The sequence below is a fragment of the Varanus komodoensis genome, unplaced genomic scaffold (genome assembly GCF_004798865.1).
Source record: "Varanus komodoensis strain SLA01 unplaced genomic scaffold, ASM479886v1 scaffold26, whole genome shotgun sequence".
Classification (NCBI taxonomy): Eukaryota; Metazoa; Chordata; class Lepidosauria; order Squamata; family Varanidae; genus Varanus; species Varanus komodoensis.
The window spans coordinates 7,607,190-7,630,212 of NW_025335684.1; the positions used below are offsets into that span (position 1 = coordinate 7,607,190).

Below are 23,023 nucleotides of genomic sequence, written 5' to 3' on the forward strand. Positions count from 1 at the left end.
GATATTGTATAATGGTAACAAATAAATGGATCTTGCAAGGAAATGTTTACATGCTGAATTGTGTAAAATGGTGATAGCTTTAAAAACATGGGGTTCCGTAAGCACAGCATTCAAGGAAGTGTGGGGGCAAGGCAGTTCCTTGAGACATAAATGCACCTGAACTACGGATCTGAATTTGGAGCAGGCTGGGCACTCCAGGAGGGCTGAATTATCCACCAAGCACACCAGCTGCGGTGCCTATGCCCTTTGAAACTCCCAAGGACCTCGGGGAAAAGACCGGGGCCTACAAGGAGAGTTGGCTGCGGCCCACTGTCCGATTTAACAGTTTACTCTTACAGGTATATATGACATCTCAAATAAATGTAAACTAAATATTAACTCGGTGACTCTTGATGTGATCCATCTCTTTTGCTAGCACATTCATATTTTGTTGTTTTGCAAAAGCTTATATTATCAATTGAGACTAGTGCAAGAGAACAGAGTTGATGCAAGATGGGGGTTTTGTGTGTTTGTTTTGAAAAAGAGGCCCAATAGGTTTGAGTGAAAAGGTATGGACAGCAGGAAGTCTTGGAGGCACACTTAACTTTTTCAGTTTGCTGTGCATGATTGCGAGGCCAGAATAATCTTCCCACCTAGTTTGTGCTAACCTGCACTTTAGTCCCGTGTGATTATGGGATCTGTGCAAATGAGTATTTAGAGGTCTACCTTGCAGGGCTGCAGTTATGAATATAGAAACCTAAGACTAGAGCAGACCTGAGGGCCACCTGGTCTAATAGCCGAAATGGCCAAACCACTGCCTGTGAAAGCCACAAGCGGAGCATACTCAAAAAGGCACCCACCGTACTGGGAGGGCTTAGGGCTTACGGAGGTAACAGTTCCACAAATGTGCAATCCATGGAAGAACGGCTGGGGTAGGGTGGACTGAAACCGACAGCAAAGCAATGCTTATTTGCACAGCGCTCTTCAGATCTGAAGTTAACTTTGTTGGTTTAGGACAGGCTTTCCCAACCTGGGGCCCTCCGAATATTTGGCATTCAGCCCCCGTCAGCCTCAGGCAGGATAGCTGGAGGTCAGGAATGCTGGCTTCTTGAGAGGGCTGTGTAAGGAACAGGAAGCGGCCTTTATGCTGTTAAAGTGGCCTTATGCATACCCTGACTGGCTCATAACTTTTAAAAATAAACTCAGTAAATTCGTAACTGGGAACTGAGCACAACCTGGGGCCACCTCTAAATATCGATCTATGATGTCCATAAGGAATGGAAGAAAACTGGTCTGGAAACATTTATTGCGGATGCCAAGCAGGCTCCTGTGCTGTTCATGATAATGCAAAAGGAGGTACAGGGGGAAGATGATGCTCATGCCATCCTCATGAGGGGCTCTTTGGGACCCCAGCAGCCAAGAGCAATCCATTAACCTTGATACTTTCCATCATGTTCCAGAGCTGCAGAAAACGGGGGTTCTTTATAAACACAATTGTGGAAACTCAGGTTATCCATTCCCAAATTAAGCAAGAACAGGGATGTATTTGCTGGTTTTGCACGAGATTTAGATCAAGTCCTTTTGCCTGGTGGAGAAATTTCCACACACACACCCATCAGAGGTTGATAACCCTTATGGCAGAAAGTACTTAGCCCTTTTCTAGTGAAGTTGCAAAAAGCGCTTTATTTTTAATTTCCAAAAAGGTGCGTTGAAGACACAAAGCCAGGTGGGATCCGTGTCTTATAACAGACATGCTCATAGATCAGTTTTACATGCAAGAGAGAGACGGACTAATGTCATCGCACTTGTACAAAATCAGCTCTGAAGCATAACCGTGATTGTACATGACATTTACATTAGAAAAAGGGGACTAGGATCGTCGGTCGTTACAAGCTTCCCGAAGCCCATGTGCATTTATCCCTTAGCCAAATGTTGCACCGCAGTTTGGGCATCTTCGCTGCCGCAACGCAAGACAGAAGAGTATTCCAATAGGAAAAAATGCGATGGCACAAAAGACTCCCAGGCAGGTGAAGGTGTCTTCCAATACGCCAACTCTGGAAGAGCAAGGAGAAGAGGAACAAGTAAAATGCATGTCAGGCTTTTCAAGAGATACACAAATGCACAAACTGTTCCTTTGTCCCCGGAGTAATACAATTTCGGGACGTTTTGTTTCCAGGAAAAGAGGAGCACTGTTTCAAAACACACACACCCCCCCCCACCAAAAAAATGAAGAAATCCTTCTCGAGTCTTCCAGATACCTTGCACACTTTACAGGTCAAAAGAATAAAAAACATGTAAACCCCACCCTCAAGCTGTCAAGGTATCTTGTGCACAAAACGTAAGGGGCCAGAACAGTAAACAAAGCAAGTATAAAATGCAAACGTTAAACAAAAAGCAAGAGTTTCCAAAATGTAACCCAGAGCACTTGTTATGTTGTTAGCATAACACTTTGACCACAGAAAGAACTGTAACCCAAAGCATAACCATGATGGCTGCTCCCTGAAAAGCCTGGGCAAATACTCTCTGTCTGGTGCATCAATATTAGGAAATGAAGTTAGGGGCAGGCCTCTCTGGAGGAAGCATTCTGTACAAAAGGGGCCATTAAACACCCATGAAAATAAAAACAGGGCTTGCTTTTACTTGGTGCTTAGCAGAGTAGATACCAGATGTCTTGGAAGAAGTTTCACTCCCAATAGTGCTGGTGAACTTGGTTCTAAACTTGGTGTGTGCATTTCACAGCTGCCCTTTTTTTCAGTTTGCTTCTCGTTTCTAACTTCCCCGTTCCTAATATTTCATTTCTCTTAGCTGAAAGTCATCTGTCGGCAAGAGAAGACTCTGACCTGCCGTGGCTTCCATCTCTAGACTCAAGGCAGCTTAGCGTTTTGGGTTGCCCACCTTCTGCGCTTGCTTCCTAGTCCAACAGAGCTGAGCTCTCTAGAGAGGGCAAGTTCCCACAACTGTTCTAATGCCAACTGAGAATTCCTGACACATACTTAATAGCTGCTTCTTCAGTAGCCATTGTTATCATTGATCTGCATTCTGGCCATTACTAACTGGATTATTCCGAGTGGAAGCGTGAGCTCGTTCCACCAAGGTTAGACACCCAAAAGCCACCCGTGGGGGAAGCGAAGGCCTCCCGGAGAGGAGACCCAGTGAGGTGTACTGGTTAGCGCAGATCTGGGTTTCAGGTGATCCAGGTTCTAGTCCCTGCTCAGCCATGGAGCCAAGAGGGTGACTATGGGCCAGGCACAGACTTTCAGCCCATCCTACCTCACAGGGTTGTTCTGGGGATACCATTAAGAGCAGGAAGAGGAGACTGACGTAAGCCGCTCTGAGTTCTTTAAAAAAGAAAACAACAGGATATAAATCTAATAACCAAAGATTCTCCAAGTTTTCTTAAAGCAGCATTGATTTCAACAGAGGGCATGTTTGGACAATTCTGTGCACAAAAAAAGCCGAGGAAGAGAACTGGAATGACCTTGAAATGCAGATTCAAAACATGTTTCAGCAGGAGTGAGTCTGCAGGATATGAATTCTTCCTGCTTATTTAATGAGAAAAGGGAAAGCTAAAAGGATTCGTGGCACGAAAGTCAAATGACCAGAACAAGGAAATTCAAGGAGATGTAATCCACTGAAAAGTGCTTTTGGTACTTCTGCAGGAGAGAGGCTTCACTTCTCTCTGCCCTGAGAAGCTCCAATCCGCTTCGCTGCATAAGAAGCCTCAATCAGACCTCAGCATCCCCTCCAGGTAAAAAAACTCAAGGAGCAGAGCTGCAAAAAGCCCCTGCCCAAGACTCAAGAGCTTCCTTCCCCATCCGGTACACCTTTTGACTGCAATTCCCATCATCTCCAACCAGCATCATCTATCAGAAAATGGCAGCTGCAATCCAATACATTCCAAAGGTGCCAGGCTGGAGAGGACAGCAAGTCAAGAGTAACCAACCAATGGCCTGGCACTGCCAAATGTAGCTTCATAAAGTCTAAAATTAACACTCACGTGATATATATTAGGACCAAACTAAAAGCTGGAGGGTGGTAAGCAAGCTTTTGCATTCACTAGAACTCCTCTGTTAGGCAAAGCATGAGAACAGAAGAAAGCAGACTGAAGGCACAGCACGCTCTTCAGCATGGTGGCGGTCTGTATTACATTCTTAAGGGATATTGGAAGTGGTGTTCTACAAACCGAACTAGGTTAGCCCTCATGGGTGCAGTAAGGAAAAAAAAAATCTGAGGATGTACCAGAAGCTACTGTGATGAAGATGCGATGGCTCTCCCCTAGAAGATGCAGAACCCAATAATTAATTCAAAAGTTTCACAATTAGTATGATTAAATGCTTAGGAACAAACTAGCAACTTCCAGGCACTCTGCGCATAGGCTGGATGACAGGAAAGGTTGCAGGCTCACAAGCTATTAAAGGAAGAATAATTGTAGTATTGCTAACACAATTACACTGCATTCAGGCAATAAGCTGAATAAAGGAACTTTTATAGGTGGAAAGCAATCCTCAATGAACCCAAATAGAAGCCTGCTTCATACCTTATGCACAGAATAAGTCCGTATTGAATTAAACTAGCAGTTTCTTGAATAATCAGTATCGTTAACATGTTCTATGAAAACATGTAACAACTACCCACACCAGCATCATGTGCAACCTCATGCCAATCAAATTAAGCTTTATTACCCAAATTAACTGCACAAATTCAGCAAACGAGTGCATGTGTTTCTTTTGCTAGTCCGAACAACCTTTGGAACCACTGTATAGGAAAAGACTCTGAGCCCTCCCTTCTCCAAGATGTGGGCAGGCAGAACATCCTTCCCTGTATGGTGAGAACTTTTTGGGAAAATCTACCCCTTTTACAAATGATTTTATATTCCCTGGGCTTAAAGTATCCTCCAGACCAGCCTTTTGTTAATTCATTATTTCATGTAAGAGCAAGAAATATACATGTCCAAACTTACAGAGGCACTGATGAAAACTGTTGTTTATGGAAATTGCCAGTTAGATCAGATAAGGGGAAGCTGGGAAGGGCTGGGTAATGTGCTCCATTTAAAGACAGCTAATCTTAGCTATAAAATAAGAGTTGGCCTGGGGAGCAAAGCAGCTTTCCTGTGACTTAAAGCTATGCCATTCCCAGGCCATCTAAATATAGAGGAAGTTTATTTATACCACAAGCAGGGCCTTGCATCCAAGTGTCCTGCTTCTGGATGAAAAGCTACTGATATGTAAACATTCATGGTAAACACCTTTTGAATCCATGCTTACGAAGCCAAGACTGGGTTCACACAACCCATCCTCAGGGTAGAATCTGGTTTGTCACTGAAGCATGGGTAGTGCAAATCCAGTCATGCTAACAAGCCACGGTGTGTTAACCAAGAACAGCCCAGCGTTCACAAAGCAACAATAAACCAACTCTCTTTCTGTGGGTTGTTCAAGGTTAACAAACCATGGTTGGGCAGTGCATCAGGGTTCACGTGTCATGACACATGCTTCAGTGACAATCCACTCAAGCCTGAGATGAGTCATTGTCTCCTTTGAACCCACACACAGACTAAGCATCTCACACACAGAAATAAACCCATGCTGAGGCCAAGAAACACCCATAGAGTGTATTCTTTACAACACGGATGCAGAACATGCGGCCCTACAGATGTTATGGGCTGCATCCCCCTTACTGGCTAAATGGGATTCCACTCACATCTGGAGGGACACCCATTCCTTACCACCACGGATGGAGAACCTCAGACCCAGGGACAAAATCTGACCCACAAAGGGTTTTCTAAATGGACACCCCCTTTCCCTCGAGTTGGATAGCTTCCCGGCTTTTGTGCAGATCATCCTCACTCTGAAAGGCTGAAATAACTCGCCAAAGGTTTAGTTACTGGCAGTAAAAGCTTTATGTTAGTACTTTTAGCCCTCCTCCTTTTGCTTTCAGACCTGCTTACGCCAGAAGACACCCCACTAAATTATCTCTAAATTGGAATTCAGCTTTCAGACCAAGAGAGGTTCAACATTAGTCTGTAAGATTCACTCTTGCCCTTGCCCCCATCCTAGCTATAGTTCCTGAAGCACAGGAGTCAGTGCTGGTCTTTCTCGCCAATACTTTGCAATGGACACGGTTGCAAAGTTCTCCTGACAGATCAGCTCAGTTGCCCAACTAGTTTAACACCGCTCCCTCAAAGTCCAGACTGACGCAGCATGCAAGCAATAGATCTGGCATTCCTATTTGGAAGTATTCTCAATCCAGGAATTTCAGACAGATTACATTATGACAGAACCTGTCCCAAAATTCTGTATGGGTCCGAGATGGGCACTCTACTGAGGTGGGACCAAAACAACCATTTATTTCTTTATTCACTTACTTAATTTCTATACTGCTCAACAGCCAAATCTCCTCGGGCAGCATAGCCGTTTAAAAATTTAACATACAATTGGTTAAGGTTCATGTCAGCTTTTCCTGACAGCTTCTAAACTCCCAGCCAAGTTCTCCGGTGTGCTTTTTGGTTGCTCCAATGAGCTCTTTTAAAAGTGTTTGCTCCAACAAGCAATACTGCTTGATTTGGCTTGGGGTTTTTTTGAGGTGCTTTACCAGACATGTCCATGCTGAAATGTTGAATCAGAAGGTAGGGTAGCAATATCTTATATATACATAAATAGAAATGTATTGCTACGGTGAAGCATTCCCAGCCTGACCGGAGAAAAGCCAGTTTTAATAGCCTTTTCCCACTAATTGTGATTAAGGGTTTGATGTTGCTTTTTACCACTGCTAACAATTAAGCCAATTAAGGTCACGGTCTTCACAAGGTGATACACACTTGCTCGGGACTTGTCTGAAACTCGCTGCTCAGCTGTTATTTAGCAGGTACGGCACAGACATCAGAGAAGTGACTTGTTCTAAGGCATCTGGTGTCATTTCAACCCCAGAAACTAACCCAGAACAAAACTAACAGCATCTCAAAGGATCGCCATCTGGATATGAGGTTGCGGAGGCCATCCAAAAGAAGGGCTACAAATGCAATGCATACATTAAACATCTTTTTGTCACGTGCTCAGTCCCACCCATGGGACCGTGAGCGCAGGTCGATAGAGAAAGAAGGGCTAACCATCGATACCTGATACCTTTTCACAAGTCATACTTGCTCATTCGCTTCCCAGGAAGATGGGTGGCGGTGGCAGGCACAAGAGGCAGCGCCTCCTCAGCAGTGGCCCCACAGTTGTGGACCTGCCCTTCAGCTGCCCAGCGCACGGCCCTTTCAGTGTCAGTCTTCAAAGAGGAAAGCCTCCCCACCGGGCTCTACCAGGCAGCTCCCTCAAGCCCGTATACCATGATCTGAATGGACCATGGCAATGTTATGTTCCGTCTTAGCATTTACAGAGTTCCACCCTAAAAGAGGGATGCAGGTGGCGCAGTGGTTCAAACCGCTGGGCTGGTTGATCGAAAGGTCGCCGGTTCGAATCTGCACAATGGGGTGAGTTCCCGTTGCTCCGTCCCAGCTCCTGCCAACCTTGCAGTTCGAAAGCATGCAATGCAAGTAGATGAAAAGGTACCACTTTGGTGGGCAGGTAACAGCGCTCCGTGCACTTCGGTGTTTAGTCATGCCAGCTCCATGACCACGGAGACTGTCTGCAGACAAACGCTGGCTCCCTCAGCCAGGAAACGGAGATGAGCACCGCCCCCGAGAGTCAGGCATGACTGGACGTTAATGTCAAGGGGAAACCTTAACCTTTACCTTACCCTAAAAGACAGGCATTTGAACACATGGATGTCAGCGGCGCTTCAGAATGTGAAAACTGGCATTTATTTTAGAGGGCTGGTGAGCAGCTGCCATTGGCACCCCACTCCTTCCTCTGCAAGTGGTCAAAGTTTCTGAGGAGCAATTTCCTTTACTTTAGGACTGCAACAGCAGAAGAGGCTAAATTCCCCCTTGGTGCACGATGCAATCCCCGTAAAAGACACACCTTAAACCCAGCTGATGTCACTTGCGATTTAAAGCACCCGGACATGAAACACAAGAGTTGCTCTGAACATCTAGTTGGATTCCAAGGGTTAAGCACGGCAACGTCTACTTCAGGCAAGGGCCAAATTCACTTTTGAAGAAGCTTGCTGGGGTTTGGTCCGTGGTGGGTGAGACTAAACACATCAGCATCTTTTAGCTGAAAGTTCCTACTGCCAGTAATTAAGGTTGGGAAGCAGCATTTCTACCTTTGGGAATGACAGAGGTAGAAGGTGGAATAGCCAAGAAAACACCAAAGAATGGGCATTGGAAAAGGGGCAGGGCCTGAAGGTGTCCGGGAGGGGCAGGAAACCTGGGCAGGATTTCAACTGCAGGCAAGTCTCAGGTTCAACACCCCTGTTTAAGGTGCAGCTGCTTGTGTTTGGGGTTCAAAATGGATCTGAGAGACTTCGGTCCAGGTGTCTTGGGACAACGAGAACCTGCTCCAAGAAGAATTCGTGGAAAACAATCCCTGGGGATTGCAGAGAATGAAGGAGCAAGCAACAGGTATAAAAAGCAGGGAAGAAACTAAATGCAACTGTTCCAGCACCTTTGCTTTCTTTCTAGAATATATTCCGAGTAAGAGAGACTTGCACGCCACAAACACAAACATCAGCAAAGGGATACGAAATGAAAGAGGAGATAATTTTCTGTTCCTAGAAAAGCAAGCACTGACTCAGGAATTCCAGTTTCACTTTCCTGAAAAGGGAAATCAAAGAGAAATGGAAGTTTCCACTCTTGGTGGACCCCTCAAGAACAGCTGTTTTTGTTCTGAATTTCACAGGGACATAGGCACAAAGGAAATATTTGGTGTCCTGGTGAGAGTGGGAGATTCCTGGGAGATCTGGGTTCCAGGCCCCACTCAGCCACAAAGCTCCCTGGATTACTTTGGGCCAGCCACTCCCTTTCAGACTAACCTACCCCACAGGGTTGTTGTTGTGAGAATAAAATGGGAGGAAGCTCCTGTGAACTTCCTTCGCTTCCTTGTGAGGAGAAAAAAGGCAGTGTCCAGAATTCATTGAACCCATCAAAATAAATGGCGCATACACATACACACACCAAAATCGGACAATGCACCAAAAGAACATATCCATCTAATCACAGATGAATTTGAAACCGGGAACCCTCCATGAAAGAAATTGGGAGAGTAAGTACTCGGAGGAGGGCTTTCTCTGCGGTGGCGCCCAACCTATGGAACTCACTCCCCAGAGAGGTCCGCCTGGCACCGTCGTTACTGGTTTTTCGGCGCCAGGTAAAGACCTTTTTATTTAAACATCATTTTAATTGTTAAAATATATGATCTGGCCAGGGCAACTTCTTCTTCCTTCTCTTTTCCCCTCCTATATTATTTATTTACTTATTTTATACTGATAATTTTAATTTTATATTATGATGTTTGTGACTCAATGTATTTTTTGGTATTTTTGTATTTTATGGTAATTTATTATGTTCTATTGTATTTCAATGTATTTTATTGTGTTGTAAGCCGCCCCGAGGCTTCGGCAAGGGGCGGCATAGAAATGCTATAATAATAATAATAATAATAATAATAATAATAATAATAATAAAGACCACAGTAGAAGGAGAATAACCATACTAACCTGCAGGCCGGGCAGCCTCCAACGACGACGACAGACGTCGTGGTGGTGGGCGGCTGCTGAATGATGGTATACGTGGTGTTGGGATAGTTCTGCGGAGGTGGGCCCGAAGGAACAGCATATCCTGAGCAGGAAAACAGACGTCCGTGTGAATGTCTCAGAGAAATGGGCAAGACAGAGAGTCATGCAGACGATCTGAAGAAAGTCCCTCCGTTAGACTTGCAAACTGCAGGTCCGGAAGCCCAACAGCCCCTTCTGCGGCTTGCAAAAGCACAAAGCACACCCCCGCCAGGCACCCAATTAACTTGCTCTGCCTCCTGGAATTCAAGGAATGCCAGTGAGTGCCCTGTCCACACACAGTTGTCTCCACGTCTTCAAATATCCACAGTCCACATGCTGCATTTCTAGATCTGTGAACCGACCCTCGATACGCTACACTGCCTCGTCAACACAGCTCTAGATTTAGGACGGAGACTGACACATCACCCGAAAAGGAGAGGACATTGATCCACCTACAAATTGCTTATGCTGCTTTTTATCTCGATTATCATTTATTGATTACATTTCTATATCACCCATGGCCGAAGCTCTCTGGGCGGTTTACAAAAGGTATAAATAACAATAAAGTATAGCAGATAAAAGCAACTCACAAGGGTTAAGTACACATTTAAAATAGCATAAAACCATTAAAACAGCAAAAGACCCAGCCAAGAACAAAAGGCACCTGGCTAAGGAACAGGGAGGTCTTTAAAGGGTTTACAGAGGGCTGTCTTGACCTGGTGGAGAAAAGATGGCAAATTTGGCACCAAGCGGGACACGGCAGGGAGGCTGTTCCACAGATGCGGGGACCTAGATGCCCGTTTTAAGCTGCACTGCTCTGTTTTAAGCAAAAATGCAACTCATCCCAGTTTTGTAGGTCTGCTGGATGGGCTCCAGCAGGAGAAGAGCAAAGAGCTTCAACAGGTGGGGTAGCAAATGTTGCCCGTGCCCACAAAGGATGAATGGTCAGCCCTCCAAAAAAGGGACACCTTCAACGGAGGGCTATCTTCTGAAGTAGGGAAGGCAGCCGCTTACCTGCACTCACATCTGGATCAAAGCCAGAGCTAGGAAACCGTATTGCATGGGAACAGCTGTTTGCAAGGCCCCCCCCCCCCCCCCCAGCAAGTTAGGGCACAATCCCACGCACTCTCAGGCTGAAAACGTCCCACAATTCCTAGTAGCATTTTCCTCGTCTCATCATACCTTTTGCAGCCTCAGTAAAGCTGCAAATCTGCTCTAAGGCTATTTTCTCCACATCATTCTCATTGCCCTCGCAATGAGAGTTAAAGATATTATGGCAGCTGCGTTAATTCACATCAGAAAGCCCGTAACAGCCACTTACTTCCACTATTAGAATTAGATTTTTTTTAAAAGCTACTGGGGCTTAATTGCCCATTCAAGACCAAGCCAATATATTTTGCATTGCAACAGGGGACAGTGTATTCCTGCCCAAAGAATCCTTGAATTCTTGTTATTGTAAGGACTATGAGACCAGTTCCAAGGAAACAGAGAATTCTGCGAGGTGTACGGATGACTTCAGCATCCCTGCTAATTAAAAGAAGACAAGTACTGGCTTGCATTCTTGGCTTCCCAGTAGCACTGCTCATGCCACTCAAAGACGTGCCAACCCAATGCCCATCTCACAGCCAGAAACATTATTCCACTCATCCTGGGACAATCAAGGGACATCTCCAGGTTTGGTGAAGTGGGAAGGGGCCTTTGTTATTCTTGGTTTTTACTGTTTTTTAATGCACACCATTTACACACTTTTTAAAAAATCACAAGCACGTTCCAACACAAAGCAAAAATAAGATCCAGCCCAAAGAGAGAGCAAAAATTCAGGCCATCTTTCTAAATCACTAAATGAACAGATGACATCAGAAAGAAAGATTACTCCTTGTTAACAGAGCAATAAGCAGAAGCTGGACCATGTGTGTGTTTTTCTCCCCCACAGACAATTTAGTTAGTTTCATGTGACCACATGTTCAGTCAGGAGCTCTAACAAAGCTTTGAGAACTATTTCTGCAAATCATTTATACGTTTATTTCGCAAGATCGCAACACATCAAATGCCTGTTTGCTCTCCTGCGTGTGCACTCTCTCTCTCTCAAATAAATATACACCCAAAGATCGACAACACATTCCTCTTCTCCAGATGACATAAACATTTTTCGGCCATGATGTAGTATCAGACCGTCTCCAGACTTCAGTTTCTCCCCAGCATTTGGGCTTATGAATGCCAAAAGGGCTAATTATTAACTTCAAAGGGCATTCGCCACTGAAAAGAGTAAACCAACCGTTTCAAGACTGAGCAAGGGTTGCAGCTTCCAGAAAACGGTTCAGCGGAAAGCCTCAGATGCACTCAAGAATTTCGCCATCTCCTCTCGGCCCTGGCTACTTTCTGGCTGAAATCTGACCTGCAATTTTTTGCTTGTTTGACGACATCTTGGTGAATAGAACTTCTACTGAACTGATGTGTGGTTGGGTTTGATTTCCAAGACATGAATTAGAGGTTCTAGTGCCATCTTTACTGCCCTGCTCCTTGCACCCTGAGTTTCATCCATGCACCCAGTTTTGGCTGTCTAGATGAAGCATCACTAAGGGGGGACTCTTGATAGGAATAAGCCCTCAGCTCCAGGCTCCTCCCCTCCCCTCCCCTGTAGCCTCTACGAGGTCAATTTCCAACCTCAGAGAGGCAGCTGGAGCAGTTGTATGCTGGGTAAGGGAAACGGGTAGCAGGGGTTTCATGTCCAGCCTCCCAACTCTATGGTTGGAGGACTTTGGGGGTGGGTCTCTGAATAATCCTAACTTGCCCCCCATGTCAGGAGGCTATCGAATTGCACTCTGATTGCAGTGTTTTTACTGTCAGACAACTTTTCTTGTAAAGTCTCTTCAGGTCATATGGTATATTATTGTTTTCGTCTGGCTAGCATGTGGTCCACTATTCTGGACTTCCTTCGGGAGACAACAGAGGGGAGGAAGAAAAGACGCTGCTGCTGCCATCCATGCTGCAGCCATGAGTCTGGCGGCACACCGGCTGTGAGAGAGGCTGCACACACAGCTACCCCAGACGATGCGCCAGTCTGCAAAAAAAGCGATGGTTTTGCTGGTGGCACGCTTATCAGCATGGCAGAGGTGTGTTTCAGGGTCCGAGGCCACGCCCCCTCATGGGTCACGTGACCAAAGCTGCTCCGTAGCAGGGAGCCCAGAGGCAGCAGTGGGCAGGGCCAGCCCTGAAAACAGCTGAGTCACCCCTTTTCTAGTTTTGCCCCCCCCTTTTCTCCCCTCCCTCCCTCCTCGAACTGCAGGCTAAACTGATTACGCAGAGCAGGGGGTTGTTTTTCCTGGAACTAGGCAGGAACTCACATGATCTTCTACCTCCCTCCGCTCTGCCACCCACAGCCATTCCAACAGCCTATTCTGAGAGCAAAGAGTGGGACACTGGAGCTAAAAGGCTTGTTTTTCCTCTACCCTCCCCATCCCTTCCCCTCGTGTGCCATGTCTTCTTAGTGTGTGTCCAGTCATCTGTCAAGTAGACCAGGAGCAGCCTATTTTTCCATAAACTGCGGCGTATGGTGTTGTGCAAACGCTCCTGTTTATTTTTACACTGGGAGAATGAGACAAATCCAATGCCGGCAAAATGGAGCATCCTTCAGAAGAAGGCAGAGATTCTACAGGCAACCAAGAACTGCACCATGGCTCAGCCTGCGTGAGAAGGCGGCAGCCTTAGAACTGGAAAAGAGACAAACCTGCATTTCCCAGGATGAAGGGCAGAGGCACTACAAGACATACGTTTGAAGGGCTGCCTAAGTACACGGAGAGCCAGTCTGGTGAGGAGGTCAGAGAGCCGGACTGGGACTCAGGAGATCCGGGTTCTAGTCCCCATTCAGCCATGGAGCCAACTGGGTGGCTTTCGGCCTGTCGCTGACCTTCAGGCTAGCCTACCTCACAGGGTTGTTGTGGGCATACATATGGAGAGGAGGTGGCCCACATAAGCTCTTTTTGGTTCTTTGCATGAGGAAAAAAAATAGAGAGATTCGCATTAGCTGGGAAGGGGAGAGTACCATGTTTCCTTCTGATAACTGAGCTACAATGAAAACGTAACTGCCAGAAAGGGTATTTCTAGGACAGCATTCCCAAGTTAAGCCCAAAGAACTGGACAGTGCCAGAGAGATTTGCAGCACGAACAAATCCAGAGAGCTTCAGCTATGGGGCAGCATTAAAAAAAATCACTGATTACTATTAAGAAATGCAGGGCATTCAGGCTTGCTGGAGATGGAGTACATGCCTCTCCAGTTACAGCTGGGCAGGAACTCTGCCTGAAATCCTAGTGAAATTCAGTTTCTGATGGCCTTGTTTTGCTTTTTAACTTTGAATGGCGTAAAGTTTTCTAACTTCAATTGCCAACCACAGCCAGACACAAGGTGGACATTCAGTGGGTGCAACGTTGGTATCTAAAGCACCAAGAACTATATGAATCTACACACCGCCGACAACCGATGAAGGACTTCAGTGTACTGCTCTAAAACTTGCCACAGAGCTGTAGGAGAAGCTGGTCTGAAGCAGGAAATCAATACTTTTTTTTTCTTTTACGGATGTGAAATACCAAAGAGCTAAGAGATAAAGCAATTAGCGCAAGGCCAATCCCAGCAGCACTACTGTGGTTGTCCTTCCATCCACTTCCTCTCTGTAAAGACAGAAACCCTTCAGGATCAACAGCAATCCTACCAAATCCTCATCGATACTCTGCCTGCTCCACCTTGGAGAACCCACGATCCAGTTCTTGAACTTGACTGTCCTGCTCTCATGGTCCAGAAATACCCTTTCTAGGGGTTATGTTTTCCTTGCAGAAGAAAGCATGATCCTTGAAGCTAATGTTTCAACTGGGAAAGAGAAGTGCTTCCTTTTGCCATAGTTCTAACAACCAATTGCTTTTTCCAGGAGGAGAGACTGCATTTTTCGAGGACACCAGTATCACAAGAACCAACTGGATGATGCCTCAGTCATCACTAGATATATGCAACAAAACCACTCTTTGCACCAAATAAAAATAAAACTTTTGGAGGAAAGAGGAAGGGAAAAAAAAAACTTTACTGCGGTGATGCACATGTCACCATCCAGCTGTAGGACTATTTATTTTATTTATTTATTTATTTAGGAGACTTCTATGCCGCCCCATTCGCCGAAGCCTCGGGGCGGCTCACATCCATAAATAAACTTCCTTAAATTAATATAAATTAACAGTATAAATTAAGTTGCCCTGGCCAAAGCTACCAGACTACAGCTACCATCATCCTTCACCTTCAGCTATGCTGGCCAGGACTAATGGGAGTTGTAGTCCAACATATCTGAGCTGGTCACAGGCTTCCCATCCATGCCTGAGAGGCTTCACTACTGATAGGATTAGAAAAGGATTCCTGCAAGACAGACTTTCCCCAATCCAGTCCCCTCAGGATGTGCTGGGCTGCCCCTCCCAGACTCCTCCTGAAGGAATGGCTGGCTGAGGGATGTCTAACCCTTCTGGATGGCACCAGATTGGGAAAGACTCCTACGAAACCACCATCCAGCTGCTAAAAAAATACTGCTCTTCCCATCCTCAGCAACGTTTTAGTGATCGTTTTGCTAATTTCCACCTACCAGACCCTGCATGCTTACCATCTCCGGTATTAATCTACCACTTTTGGAGAGGGAGAAGAAAGGAGGAAAGGAGGACCGTCAGTTTCACCCCCTGCTGTCAAAAGCAGAGCAAGGAAATTGACAAACTGGCACAGGACCATTTGGAGAGCCCCTGCCGATCAAAACAACAATTGACGATCAAAACAACAATTAACGGGGCATCCTGGCTCCCCCAGTGGCCAAAAAGATGCCCTTTCACAGGCCTTAACCTCGCTAGTCAGTGTTTTTGTGGCAAGAGACTGGCCCAGTGACCCCTTTTAAAAAGTTTTTAAAAGGCAAGACTGCAGGCATTAGAATAAAACACCAGAAAAGTTTTCCTAGGAAACTCTGCAACCAGGAATGGAAAAAGAAACCTCGAACGTCATTTGCTTAACAGCTCTAAACTTTTTCCCTGTTTTTTTCTCCTGAAAGTAGTGGCACAGGCCAAAGCTGTCTATCAGCTCCTTCCACTCCTATATAGAAGATGGAAAAGTCCAAAAGGTGCAACTGAGCCAGATCCACGGAAACAAACAGGGAAATAGCTCCCTAGCACCCAAAACAATTAACACCCAAAACAACTTCCCTAAAGACAACCCAGAGCTCCATTTATCTTGGGGAAGTGAAAGTATAGTTCTTTGCAACGCACGGAATCTTATTCTTTCTTTTGACCCTGCAGATTCCTGGTAGGGGACAGCTGACAATGCACACCTAACACACAATAAAGTTCCAACTCTGCGGGACAAAAGGAGGACGTCAAGTCTGCTCCCCATTCCGCTCCTCCTCTAATGCCAATTTCCCTACGGCTGCTGCCCCCCTACAAAGTCGAGTAACTACTTTGTCAGTTAGGAGGTCTGAGAAGCAAGGGGAGTGGCACTCTGCCCTCGCTCAGAGGCACTCTGCCCTCGCTGCCTCCACTCATGGCAAGCACTGAGCGGAAGCACCCTCCCTTCGGCGACGGGCCAAGGAAAGCCCACCTGCCTTAGGAGCCCACTCGGCCTTCGCCCCTCTGGAAGCCCCCCGGGGTCAGGAACGCGCCCCCCCCCCGGTCCCCCCCCCCCCCCCCCTCTGCACCCCCCCCCCGCGGCGCGCCCCCCCCCCCCCGCTTACCTGCGCCAGGACCGACCGGATACGCGTAGGGGGGCGGCGGCTGGAAGCCCGCCTGGGGCGCGGGGATGGCCCCGTAGCCGCGGGGCCCGTAGTCGTAGCCGCTGGCCGCCTGGCCCGCGGGGCTGTAGGCGGGCGGTCTGTCGTGCAGGAGGGGCTTGCTGTCCATGATCCTCACGGCAGGGCGGCGGCGGCGGCGCGGCCGCTGCTACTCTCGCTGCCGCTGCAACCTCCCCGCCGCGCGCGGCTGCCGATCCGGCGACGCGCCCGCCCGAGCGCAACTCCGCGAGCCCGAGCTCTGCCCGCCCGTCCGCCCGCCGCGGCAGCAGCAGCAGCCTTTGCGCCCGGCGCACGCAAGGGGAAGGCGCCGGGGACGCCTGGGACCCGCCCCGGAGGGCCCCGCCCGCCCGGCCGCCGCCTGGCCGGGAAGTGCCAGCCCCGAACTCCTCCGAGCACGCAGAGCCCGCGGGCGGGAGGGAGGGCGGCCGGCCGGGCGGGCGGCGGCGGCGGCGGCAGCAGCAACGTGCTTCGCCCGGGGCGGCTGCTCTCCGGACGGTCACAAGACTGACGGGCACGTGACCCGCGGCCGCGCGGCCCCCCCTGGCGGCGACCCGGGGAACCCCCTCTTAAAGGAGCCGCGCCCCGCGCCCTGCGAGCGCCAGATGCGAGGGGCTGCGCGGTTCCCGACCTCGCCGGGTGAGCCGTCCGGGGCCCCCGCGGGCTGCCCTCCTGCGCCCCCGCCGCCCCGTGGGCCGCCGGCCTTGGCTCCGCCTGCCCGTCCCGGACCCAAACGCCCCGCTGCGCTTGGGAGACAGACGCCTCGTAGGCAGGGGCTTTGGCGCACGTGCGGATTCGCAGCTGGCGATGGAGGCTTTTGCTTCGCTTCGCTTTGTCTTCTTTGGACGATTCTGCGGGCCGGAACCATGGAGCATCCCTGGCCCCAGCCCCCCCCCCGCCTTCCTGGGGGGCCGGAGAGCAGGGCACCTCCTCTTCCCCAGGATTAAATGGTTCTTTTTAAAATGTGATGATTATTTTTTCCATATGTACCGCTGAGACATTTTATTCTATTAAATGGCATATTTTAATATAATTTTTAAATTCTTAACCGCTGTTATAATTAAATATAATCTTCTTCCACGCCTACCAGAGGTTGGACATCATCCAGCCGATGATGTACAATGATTTTTCGATCCGGTCATTCTAAACAATAATACTGAATTGCTCTGGCCTTGAGCCATTCTTTAGGGTTTTTCAGCCAAGACGCTCTTCTTCCTACATTTCACATTTAATAAATGTGCTGTTCCATCTCCTTCCATGGTGGAACTCCATAATTTTAGGCCTTAGACTTTAAAAGCCTTCTGCCATCAGCAACAGTGGCTGGTGTTTTCAATGTCAATGGGGCAGTGTATTCACTCCAGATTTTGGTCTTAACTTTAAAGGAGCTACACATGGTGCTGAACCTATGGGGGGGCAGGGTTGGCACCATGGATCATTCTGTTAAAGTTCAGGTGAAAAGCCAGAGTGGACACACCACCCCACTGACTTTGGAAACACCACACCCCATGAGCTTTCAGATCAGGGATGGGCAATTAATTTTCCTATGGGGCCACATGAGAAACTTTGACAGTTGTTAAGGGCCGGACCAATACACTTACAGCTCTGCTCAATATCTCTCTCTATAAAAACAGTAAATGCAACATTACAATGATACAATGAAAATGTGGAGCACAGCACAACACTATTTAATGAATATTCACAAAAACATTAACATTACGTCAAAAGCAATAAATTCAATTCAATTTAGCAGATCCTTCATAATAAAAGCAGTGCAGTTGTATTGCTTGCATTGTTGTAAGCCGCCCCGAGGCTTCGGCGAATGGGGCGGCATAAAAATGTTTTAATAAATAAAAATCTATATTACGACGATATATATTTGCATTGACTTTTAATTTGCCAGTGACCTCATGTGGGCCCGTCAGGGTCAGCCATCGGGCCGGATGTGGCCCGTGGGCCGTACAACGCCCAGGTCTGCTTTAGACAGTCAGATTTATTTCAGTTCCCGTTAACTTTCTCAGCTCCCCAACCTCACAAGCTGCCACAATTCCATACATTAGAAGCACTTCTACACTTCTGAAGCATTGGAGTAAACACACAGTATCTCCTCCCAGGCATTTGATGGTATATAATTATTGGTATCATTACCAATAAAAGTTGGTAATCAGTCCTAAGCTGTGCTTATAATTATATTTTTGCACTTTAATGGGATAAAATAGCTAGGCTGAAATATCATGGACATTCATTCCTAAGGTGGAGGCAACGTGATGGCACAAAACATGTCACAGAACTTGCTGGAACTTGTAGGCCCTTTTTCTAACTAAACATGCCTAGCATTTTGCATTTAATCTTTGCCATCTTCCCAAGAGCTTTGGATGGTGGGTATTATTAGACATGGAATAAATAAACGGATGGATGGAGACCCCTTTATTTTACAATAGATTTGCTTCTGCTGCTGAAAATTCCTAGAACCAGCTTGTGGATATGAATCGGTTTGCCATTATGGATTCTCCCTGGCAGCACGATTGAGAGCTCCGTCACTTGACAAGATAAAACAGCAAGAAGAGGCCCATGTCAGCTCCCGTGGGTTCCTTGAAGAAAAGGTGGGCTATAAATAAGCAACAGATTCCATGTTTAATCCTCTGTTGTGTCTAACTTTGAACTTCAAAGAACTATCAACAGGAAACTTCCCTTTTGGAATATCGAAAGTAACACAATCTCAGGGCACACACAAAATCTAATTTAGGCTGACTGGATCCTTCCTCTCTTCGCTTCCTCCCCGACAATAAGCAAGTCTCGTCATATGACTTTCTTGGGCAACAGCTGACGTGATTTCAGAAGCTTACCAGGAGGGTGAAGTGGCAGAAAACTAAGCCCAGTGCTGAACAATTGAGGCTGCATAGCTAGCAAAAGATTAGACTGAAAAGGTTTAATCTTCAAACATTTTGAAGGGCTGCTCAGCAAAAGGTGGGAGCAAACAGTGGTTCCACAGGCACCTTAGAACTGCTAACGGAGGGCCCTAACTGGCTCTGTAAGGTTCCAGTTGGTGTACATCAAGGTTCTAGTCCCCACCGAGACATAGAACTGACTGGGTAACTTAGGCTAGTCACAGACTCTCAGCCTAACCTACCTCATAGCACTGTTGTGAGGATAAAACTGGCGGGAAGAAGACCAGGGAAGGCCTCGGGTTTCTTCCAAGAGGAAAAATGGTGGGATAGAAATAAAAATGCAATAATGAAGAAAAAATATGGTGATCCGGGCACCCATCAGAACCACACCAAAGTTTAGTCCCAACCTGTTGCAGCTGTACTGCTGCAGGTGAGGACCGCTCTGGGGAGACAGCAGCCGAAGTCCAGGTAAAGCTTTTGCCCCCACGAGCCCCTGCTAGGACGCATTGGCCCTGAAGGTCGTCCAAAGATGCTTCACTTCCGTGCTGCTCCTGCACTGATAAACAAACATTTCCTCCAAAAAATAAAAATCTAGCCTCACAAAGATGAGAGAACATCCTGAGCCCACAAGTAATTAAGCTTGCAATCCTATGCACACTTACCTGGGTGTAAGTCTGAATGAAAACAGAGAGAAAAGGCTTGGACTGGTATGAAAATACCAGAGGAAGGCCAGCTAGCTGTGTCTAAGACCCCTTCAAGCCTGGGACCCTCCAAATGCGAGGGACCACAACTCCCATTTTTCTAGCCAGCTGGCTGGCAGTCGTGGGAACTGCAGTCTGACACAACTAGAGGGCGTCAGGTTGGGGATGGCTGCTTGATCTCCTATCAGCTCCCCCAAGAGATATTCTCCCGCACCCACAGATGCTCCTCTCTCCAAGCAACTCATCTGTTTGCCTCTCTCTATCTCGCATGCACACACGTACACACACTGTCCTTCACATCTGCAGAAACGTCTGTTTCTCACATGATCTGCCAGCGTTCTTCACTTAGAAATCATCTTCACTGCAACTTTGAATTTGTATGCCACTTTTCCATACACTGCATCCAAAGCGATTCACAACCCACACGTAGCAATACAAAATCAAAAAAGCACATGGATGCGTTTTTATTTTTTTATTTATTTAAAGTTTTTGTATGCCGTCCTCTTGCTATATAATGCATTCTGACTTACCAGTTCGTTTCAGCAGCACTACTATAACGTTTCAGATTATTCACTCAACTGGCCACGACAGGCCGTAAGACACAGAATTCACCTGAACCGCCAGTAATGTATGAGAGGCAGAGCGATAAAGTGTTTCTAGTGCTGGACTGGAACTCCGCTTCTAGTTCCAGCTTGGCCTTGAAGCTCACTAGGTGATTCTGGACCAGTCACTCATTCTCAGCCTAACCCACCTCACAGGGTTGTGGTGAAGATAACATGACGAGGAGGATTATGTGACCCGTATTGAGTCCCTTGCCGGAGAAAGGCGGCCTATAAATACATAAATAACCCGAAGGCGACCCAGCAACCCCTTCGAACGCGTTAGGGCACAGCCGGACTCAATTCCTGGCTTCCCCCCCAGCTCGATCTCCTCTGGAAGTCCAGGACTCCGAGGAGCTGCGAGGCAACGAGCTGCTGGAAAGGCCGGACCAGGAAGCCGGATGTCGCCGCCGTTCCTACGATACGCAAACCGCCCACGCGCGACACGCGACGAACAGCTGGCCGCGTGGGCCGCCCGGCCGGCGAGGAGAACTCGGGATAGAACGCCGTGTATCCGTTCGATTCTCTCGCCGTCCAATGGGAGCAGGGAGTTTGGCGCCTCGCAGCCAATGAGCGGAGAGATCCTCCGGGCCTGGATTTCCTCGTCCTCGGCTCCGCCGCCGCTCGCTGCGCAGGGGCTGCGCGCTGGCGCTGCGCGGGGCGCGGAGGTGGCGGCGATCGGCGATCGCGCAGGACGACCAGGTATCGCAAGGGCGGGGCCCGGGAGGGGGCCCGGGCAAGGGGGGCCTTTTCGGGTATTGCGGAGGAGAGATAGCATACCAGGTCGGTGTGTCGCTGGGCCCCCCCGCGTCAGAGTCCTTCCCTCGGCCCCGCACATGACCCGCAGGAGCAAAGAGGGTTATTTGGGTTGCTCTTAATCCCGTGCTTTTTGCAAGCTGCATCCGCGCATGTGGCCGCTTGTAGCACACGCCTACGCATGGGGCTGCCCAGGAGGCACTCTTCCCACCCCTCTGCTCAGTGCGGGGCTTACTCCCAGGGAAAGTGTCCGCAGGATTGTAGCCTTAGGCTCCATCCTTTGGCGTCCTGCTCCGAAACTTAACCTGACGGATTCCTCCCTGCCCTCTAACTGCGGGCTTCTTCCCCTCCCCCGCCGCCCTTTAAAAACCCACATTGTCCCATTTTATCTTCACAGCAAACCCACGAGGTAGCCTTTCTTGTGGTTGTTTGTTTAGTCGCAAAGTCGTACCCGACCCTTCACGACCCCATGGACAACCTTCCTCCAGGCCTTCCTGTCCTCCACAATCCCCTGGAGTCCACCCAAGCCCACACTCGCCACCCCAGTGACCCCATCCAGCCACCTCAACCTCTGCCGTCCCCTCCTTCTTTCGCCATCTATTGTTCCCAGCATCAGGGTCTTCTCCAGGGAGTCCTTCCTTCTCATTAGGTGGCCAAAGTACTTGAGCCTCATCTTCAGTATCTGGCCTTCTAAAGAGCAGTCGGGGTCGATTTCCTTCCCGATTGACTGAATGAGGTAGGCTAACCTATCCAATAAGCCGTCCGGAGTGATGGGGAATACAGCAGGTGGGTGATCTGGCCTCGCTTCCCGGTGAGCTGTCCTTTCTCTTGCCGATATTTTCTTGTTCCTCCATTGCGGCCCTTCCAAGTTTCCTCCTTCTTTGAATGCCTTGGCTGCGGTTTCCTTTTGGATTGACGACGCAGCCAAGGAACACAAGAGATTTCACAATGGGCAGTTCTTCATTGTTGACAGTACAGTTCTGTAAGGCTCCATAGCCATAATTGTTGTTATCTTAATGGTCAGCCTCTATCTTACCTTTGCACTGCCTTCTTTCACTTTCATCAGGAGTCATGCTGCTTTCTGCCAGTAACGTGGCACCAACTGCTTATCTTAAATTACTGGTGTGTCATCCGCCAGTTTGCACCCTTCCTTCTTCTGATTCCAATCCGGCTTTCCATATGAAATGTCGTGTGTGCAGTTTCAACAGATAAAATGTGCTTTTCACTGGTACCTCTGCCTATGTTGTTTCTCCATATTCTGCCCTAACGGTAGCTTCCCGTCCACAATACAGGATATGCATCAGGACAATCAAGGACTAATTCAGGACCATTTTGTGATCCACACAGTCAAAGGCTTTGCTGTAGCCTTCTGCGGCACTCCAGTAACCCAAATATCATTGCCATTTGATCTTGAGTGCCACTTCCTTTTCAGAATTTAGCTTAAATGCCAGGCATTTCTCTCTCCATATACCATAATATTCTTCCTTGCAGCACCTTAAGCAAAGCATCACTTTGCTTGCATGGGAAATGAGTTTGATGGCACTATAGTCGCATCTCCTTTCTTGAGGATTGGAATATATGCTGAACATTTCCATGTATCAACAATTGTTTGTTTTCCATATTTGTTGTTCTTAAGATTCGGACCAATTCAGTCCTTG

The 23,023-nt window shown here is 47.9% G+C and overlaps 2 protein-coding genes across 6 annotated transcripts in view; one reads left to right on the forward strand and one right to left on the reverse strand.

Annotated features, from left to right (window-relative positions):
* Nucleotides 1-1,642: 1,642 nt before the first annotated feature.
* On the reverse strand, nucleotides 1,643-16,622 carry BRI3 (brain protein I3). The gene is made up of 3 exons (XM_044433346.1): nucleotides 16,371-16,622; nucleotides 9,574-9,694; nucleotides 1,643-2,033 (listed from the first exon to the last, which is right to left on the reverse strand). Exons 1-3 carry the CDS (start codon nucleotides 16,534-16,536, stop codon nucleotides 1,901-1,903), a joined length of 420 nt encoding a protein of 139 aa, XP_044289281.1. The 5' UTR covers nucleotides 16,537-16,622; the 3' UTR covers nucleotides 1,643-1,900.
* A 4,482-nt stretch (nucleotides 16,623-21,104) lies between these two features.
* Nucleotides 21,105-23,023, forward strand: part of TECPR1 (tectonin beta-propeller repeat containing 1) — a 29,411-nt gene continuing 27,492 nt past the window's right edge. For 3 of the 5 annotated variants that reach the window (XM_044433351.1, XM_044433353.1, XM_044433352.1), the window contains exon 1: nucleotides 21,106-21,311. In XM_044433351.1, the coding sequence (XP_044289286.1) occupies nucleotides 21,179-21,311 (133 nt within the window). In that variant the 5' untranslated portion in view covers nucleotides 21,106-21,178. Of the gene's footprint in view, nucleotides 21,312-23,023 lie in introns of all 5 variants that reach the window. The other 2 variants (XM_044433354.1, XM_044433350.1) reach the window with 2 other exon arrangements.